General features: G+C 44.3%; 1 protein-coding gene across 1 annotated transcript; it reads right to left on the bottom strand.

Moving 5' to 3' along the window:
• Positions 1–1991: 1991 nt before the first annotated feature.
• LOC123124213 (uncharacterized) lies at positions 1992–3453 on the bottom strand. Its single transcript, XM_044544875.1, has 2 exons — positions 3105–3453; positions 1992–2196 (listed from the first exon to the last, which is right to left on the bottom strand). The coding sequence occupies exons 1-2, from the start codon at positions 3360–3362 to the stop codon at positions 2140–2142; spliced, it is 315 nt and encodes a 104-aa protein (XP_044400810.1). The 5' UTR covers positions 3363–3453; the 3' UTR covers positions 1992–2139.
• Between the last annotated feature and the right edge of the window lie 3473 nt (positions 3454–6926).

The following is a 6926-nucleotide window of genomic DNA, read 5'->3' as shown; positions in this document are numbered from 1 at the left end:
GAAAGAAACCGCAGATTAGTTTCAGCTGGATGGATCCTAGCTAAGTGATCAAGTATATGCCATATCCATATTATACTTGATCACTATGCCATATCCTAGCTTAGTGATCAAGTATAATATGGATATGGCATATACTTGATCACTTAGCTAGGATCCACATGCATTCAGTCGAAACTAATCTGCGGTACTTTCACCTAATGATTTAACAACTCGTTATAATGTAAAACAATCACTAAATTAAATTGAAAACACAAAATTAAAGGAAAAATAAAAAATAAAACCAAAACACCCCCAAACATTTAGTACCGGTTGGTGTTACCAACCGGTACTAATGTCCTACACGCACCCGGGCCTGGCTCGTGCCACGTGGTGGCACTTTAGCGCCGGTTCGTGATGAACCGGTACTAAAAGGGGGGACCTTTAGTCCCCACTCTTTAGTGCCGGTTGTGGAACCAGCACTAAAGGCCCTTACGAACCGGCGCTAAAGCCCGGTTCTGCACTAGTGTCTGCTCACCCATGTTGATCGCCATCGATTCGCGTTGGCTACGTTGTGAGACCTGCATGGGCCACAAATGACGGAGTCGATTCTGCGAATCTCAGTAGGGGTCCCGAGGTAGTAGCCTAGATGCAATGATAAAATTGGATGGATGTTTTACCCAAGTTCGGGATCTCTCGAAGAGATAATACACTATCTCCTGCTTCTTTATTGTATTGATTTATGACGGAGTAGAGAGTACAGGTTTGTCCATCATGAGATTGTTGATGCCGTCTACGAGCCCTACCCCCAAGTTTGTATAGTAACCATGGGGTCTAGGATTATAGGTAAGTCGACTATGTATGTGGTAGATCGTGGTGTAGACGACATCTAAGTCTTTTGAGTATGCACCAAGTCTTCGAGAACAGTCCGTCTATACGCCATGGGCCTTTTGGAATGGCCCATTAATGAACCGGAACGGAGGTCCTCGGCCCGGCCCACCAGGCCGAGAGATGACATGGTGAGTACCCACTAGTCCAGGACACCATAACCTGAACCTGGTACAGTTTCTTAACTCAGGCCAGCCTGACTGGGACAATGAGAGGCCTCTTTTGTTTACTGTTCGCGACGATGACCTGGAACTTCTAGATGACGCATAACAAGATGATTATTGAGTGTGTCTTCTTTAGGGGGTAAAGTCGAAATTCATATTTGTTAATTTTCCCAACAACTAGACCACATATCACATGGGAAACTTATTTTATTTTATTTTTTTGACATTTCCATCATTTTCTTTTATTTTTTAAAAACTGAAAAAGCGGCCCGGGGGGGTGCATTCGGTGGAATGGGCCAAGTTACTAATGGCGCACCGTGGGGGTGGTGCGCCATTAGTAGTTCAACTAGTAATGGCGCACCACCCCAACCGTGCGCCATTAGTAGTTTTTCAAAAAAAAAATTGAAACAAACAAAATTACTAATGGCACACCTGTGAGTGGTGCGCCATTAGTAGTTCAACTAGTAATGGCGCACCACTCACAGGTGCGCCATTAGTAATTTAAAAAATAAAAATAAAAAAATTTGAAAAAAAAAATTGAAACATAATTACTAATGGTGCACCGTGGGATGGTGCGCCACGCACCATCCCACGGTGCGCCATTAGTAGTTTTGAAAAAATTAAAAAAAATAAAAAAATTTACTAATGGCGCACCGTGGATGTGGTGCGCCATTAGTATTTTCACACTATTGGCGCACCGACACATTGTGCGCCATTAGTATTTAGTAATGGCGCACCACATGTACAGTATGCCATTAGTGGCCATTCCATCTATAGCCCTTTTCCTAGTAGTGAGCAGACTTATTTTTTAATTTTCTTGCTATTGAACTGGTTGTATGGATTTGGTGGTTGTTTTATGTATAATAATAATCTATCAGAATACGAATTAATAGCCCTACGCTGAAGCCAATTCAAAGTAATAGTAAAAATCATTATAGTACAAATGTATACAGTTTTCTTTCAATAATTAGTGATAATCTTCACGTTCCTTAAAAAATTGATAGTAATGGTCATACAGAAAGAGCCTCATGATTCTAAAAAAGAATCTGATTAATAGCTAAAATACAGTACGATCTTCAACAATTCAGAATTCAGCATAATAAGTACAATATCATTTTCCATGTGACATCCTCTTTTCTCTGCAGACCTTCCTCTCTGATTCTTGGTCCTGCACACAACAAAAACTGAATCATTTCAGGCAAGAAGACATATTCAGCTATAGATCGAGAAAAAAATGATTTAATAGCTGAAAACTTCATAAAATTCTAAAACTGCAAAAGCACATTTGCCGAAGGTGGTCCCTTTCCGGTAACAAATGGAATCAGACATGAAACAATTTCCAAGATGAAACAACTGCATAATATAATATCTGTATTACCCAAGGGTTGTATATACATCTAATCATACCAAGAACCAGTAGCATATCATGAATCCATAAGCCAAAACCAATACTGTGTGTAAGACAGATAACAATCGACAAAGAATAAAAGCACAGTAGTGGCCATGAAAATTCAGAATTGGGCTATATAAAACTACATGTGTCATCACAGGTACTGTCTGTGTAGTTGTCTTCAGAATTCATCTTATATAATTTGATGAGTAGGTATCTTGCGTAAAAACAAAAACAAGAGGCTGTCACTGCATAGCCAAGTCGTCAGTGTAAGCCTTCAAAGAAGAACCAAAATAAATTAATTAATCGGTGATATGCATGCTCAAGGTAAAGGGGGCACCGGGAAGATCTTAAACAGTACATTTCAAACAACACCCTTTCCCTACAGTACACCTCCATTAAGCATATTAAGATGACACCGATTTGTATCTGCAATAGCACACAAGTGCAACCTTGTGGCATTATGAAGTCTTGCGTTGGGAATTTGCAGGGTAAGAAACAGTGTTTGCTGTAGAATACAGTGATGCTCACTTTTTATTTGCTGTAGGAATTCTGCAGTATGACAACTTGCAATCAGCCGTAGTATTTGATCCCGCCGGAGATCTCTCATTATCTACTTGCAATTAGCAATCGCTGCTCTATGGTACAGATTGGAAAATGAATGTTCAGTAACCGTATGTACGTACCTTCGTCCCAGTCAAGGCCGAGCGAGGAGAGGTCGCCGAGGATGGCCTCCTCGGAATTCTTGGTGGACCGCTCGAGGTCGGTGTCCTCGACGCAGAGGTGTCCATTCCGCAAGTTAGCGTCGCCTCATCCAGGTCTTCGGCGGCAGCGGCGGCGGCGAGGAAGGATTGAGTGGGGATCGGGCGGTGGGGGCACGTCAGCTGATGCAACGTCAGGGTTCGTCGGTGGCCACCAGGACAAGAGAGCAGCGCCGGCCACATGGTAGCCGCGGCGGCTCCGCACGGGGAGGGGATTGCAGACGCGCTGGTGGGTTAGGGTTGACGACACGATGGGTTGATCGATCCAAGACGGAACGGCAGTCCAAAAGAAAAAACGGAACGGACAAAGACAATAATACCCTTGACTAATTTAACTTAATGATTTTTATTACGTGTTTAAATCGACGGTCACAAAAAATCAGAGGTGGAGTTACATGAAATTACAAGTCGTAACTCGCCAATCAACGTAAAAGAGCTCATAGAGATATAGATGGGTTGAGCTTGGGAGAGGAGGTCCATGGATTAAGAAATGCATCCACAACAACACTAAATACATGAGTGAGTGAGTGAAATAACCATCATGCCTGCTAGTTGGTTTGACCTACTCTTATTTTGAAGCAGAAAGAAAATTATACATTCTTTCATTAGGCAAGCAAAATCATCACAGAGACATCGGAAAGGATGGGAGTTTCTTCAAACTAATTAAATAGATAAGCTTTCCGGATGCAAACTTTGAGGAATTATTGTAGCACTCCATGACATGACGACGCCATGAGGCCAAAATGTCACTCACCTCCTCTAGCACATTAGTAGGAAAAGGGGCTTTTACCCCGGTTCATAAGGGCTTTTAGTCCCGATTCTGGAACCGGGACTAAAGGGTCGTTACTAATGCCCTAGCCCTTTAGTCCCGGTTCTTACACGAACCGGGACTAAAGGCCGTCCACGTGGCCGGTGCGGGGAGCCCAGGCAGGAGGGCCTTTGGTCCCGGTTGGTGCCACCAACCGGGACCAATAGGCATCCACGCGTCAGCCCCTAGCAGGAGCTGAGGTTTTTGTTTTTTTAAAGGGGGTGGTTTAGGGGTTTTGGGGGGTTAATTTAGGTGTTTCATATATTGTGTTAGCTAGCTAATTAATAGAGAGAAGTGTCCTCTCTTATCTCCGTGCTTGGTCGACGCTACGTACTATATACGTATGGAGAGGACTAGACACGCTAGCTAGTAATCAAATGAAGGAAACAGAAGATCGTCATGAACATATGCATATAGAGAGAAGTGATATCGACCACCTCTCCTTCTCCGAGATATTGGTCGAACAACAAGTTCTCGTATATCTATCCGACACTACCGGCTACATATATACAAATAATTATCTCTTACAATACAATCTCCTAATTATATTGTATGAACACAGGGTCCACATAGTATTCTCCGTTTTCAGCGATCACGTGGTCAAGGAAGAATGCCGCCAATTCCTCTTGAATTCCTAGCATACGATCTTCTGCTAGGAGTTGATCCCGCTTCCGAAAAATCTAATTTGAAGAAGGGGGTCAATACATATATATATATATGAATAAATGAAACTCAACATAAATGATGGTAATAAAATAAAATTGTGAATATTATTGCTTACGCACTTCATATTGTTCTTCAGTGGAGCCCCGCTCACAGGTATGGTAGCGGATGGACTCGCAAACGTAGTATCCACAGTAATTATTCCCGGGTTGCTGCCACAACCACTTTACAAGAAATAGAGGTCAATCAAACTGATAAGCAAGCATGCTAAATGGTATTGATCAAACTAGCGCTTGAATCACTAGGAGATGCGCGGAACATGCTACTATAGTACTTACTTTCGGGTGTCTAAATTGCAGCTGGTTCGGCAGTCCCGGGGCTTTTGAGGTGAATTTTCTCCAAAAACCCTGGCAGACAAAGAAAACAATTACTTGATATCAGGAAATGAACAAAGTTGCTGATATGGTGGATAATGATCGATTTAACTTACTTCTGGAGCATTTGAGTCATGTTCGCATAGTCCTAGGGATCTTTTCGTCTCGAGTCTAAGACGGTTACTACTCCCGGCTCAAGCTTAATCTCTAGGAGAATATAGTGGAAGCTGTGCATGCATGCATAAGTCATCAATTACATTACCATAACCTGGACTAATAAGGGAAACCGAATATGCACAAGACAGTAACACTCACTTGAAGTTGTAAGGAAAGAGTATTATGTCTTTGTTTTGATTTAATACCAACGATTGTAGCAAGTTGGCCTCGGCTTCTTTGGGATGTTTTTCAACCGTATATGCATCTATGAGATTTGTGTTAATGAACCCAATATCACCGATTTGTCTTTTCTTCAATTCGGCGATCTTCAATCTGCATAATATAGTGAGGATAAGTATAAATACATGCAATGAAAGAGCTGACCTATATAGAGAGACTTAATGACAGAAGTAGTACTACTTACAGACAGTAGCAAGTGATCGTTGTTTTATCGAGGGACTTTTGATTGTAAAACTGGAAGAAATCCTCAAATGGAACATTCAGCAGTTCAATTCCAACGAGGTCATGCTCCGGTTTAACTCTCAGCGTCAAAGTACTCATCCCATCAGACTCTCTACAGGTTTTCATGTACCAATCATGTAGTCTTCGCATCATCGTGCTTAGAGATCTGACATCTTTGACGAGAGGCTTCCCGTAATGGTATTTGTGTTCGTCCACCTCCATTATTTCATAATGTACATCGTCGGGCAGGTAATCTTCAAGATTGCTATAACCGGGCACCATACCCAGTTCATTAGCGACGATGTCTTTTGACACCTTGAGCGGGGGGCACGATTGGTTCGCTTGTTCGCCGAGCTGGGCAATTTTTTTCCCAGCTCGTCATTCTTTCATCCTTTTATCACTGACAGTACTTCCCGACCGCTCTGCTTCGGCATATGCCTTTCCAAGAACGCGCTCATAGTTGCCTCTCGGCGAAGACTTTGGTGGTTTTGTCAGGGCAGCCAGAGTGCGCTTTGCTTTCACCGGATCTACCTTCTCCTCCGGAGGTGGATGTTTCTTTGCTTTGACCCCTTCAAAGAAGTTCTTCACTTCGGCTCGCACGATCTTCGCGTTCTCCTCCTCGGTCCTCTCATATGGTAACTTCTCTGGAGTCTTCAGAGAAGGACCAAATCTGTATTGCCTCCCGCCTCTGGCAGCTGTACTGCTAGACGCCGGCAGAGCAGACGGAGCGGCTGCGGCTGTCTTCTTTCCTTGCTTACGAGGCGGAGGAGAAGGACTACGATGCGCCGGAGCAGCCGCAGCGGCGGCGGGTCTCTTCCGCCCTTGCTGACGAGGCGGAGAAGGAGGAGTTTGGCTGCTCTGGCGTGCCGACGCTGGCGGAGAAGGAGGCTGAGTGCCCTGATCACTCGCCGGAGGAGGAGGCGGAGGAGGAGGCGGAGTGCCCTTACTCGCCGGAGCCGTCCAGTTCGGAAGCTTGATGAGCTCCTTCCGCCATAGGCATGGAGTCTTCAGAGCTAAACCCAGCCGAGTCTCCCCTTCACCGGTAGGGTGGTCAAGCTGGAGGTCCTCAAATCCCTCCGTTATTTCATCCACCATCACCCTAGCATATCCTTCTGGAATCGGCCGGCAGTGGTAGGTTGCGCCGGGTTCAGTAGGTAAAACAGAGCCAACAGCCGCCTTGACTTTCAAGTTCTGCCATTCCGCCATAAGGTGGCAATGTTGAGACTCCGTGATAGCATCCACGGGGTAGCTAGGAGTAGCCGCATGCTCCAGCTGAGGCAGCTC

This window comes from Triticum aestivum, chromosome 5D (genome assembly GCF_018294505.1).
Source record: "Triticum aestivum cultivar Chinese Spring chromosome 5D, IWGSC CS RefSeq v2.1, whole genome shotgun sequence".
Lineage (NCBI taxonomy): Eukaryota > Viridiplantae > Streptophyta > Magnoliopsida > Poales > Poaceae > Triticum > Triticum aestivum.
The sequence above is the reverse complement of the archived record's forward strand: the minus strand, read 5'-3'. Positions and strand labels throughout refer to the sequence as shown.

What these genes read in the sequence shown, in the direction of transcription:
- LOC123124213 (XM_044544875.1), bottom strand. Translation starts at nt 3,362, where the DNA reads ATGTGGCCGGCGCTGCTCTCTTGTCCTGGTGGCCACCGACGAACCCTG. An exon ending in CGGCCTTGACTGGGACGAAG is followed by an intron (nt 2,197 to 3,104) that starts GTACGTACATAC and finishes TGTTGTGTGCAG; the next exon opens with GACCAAGAATCAGAGAGGAA.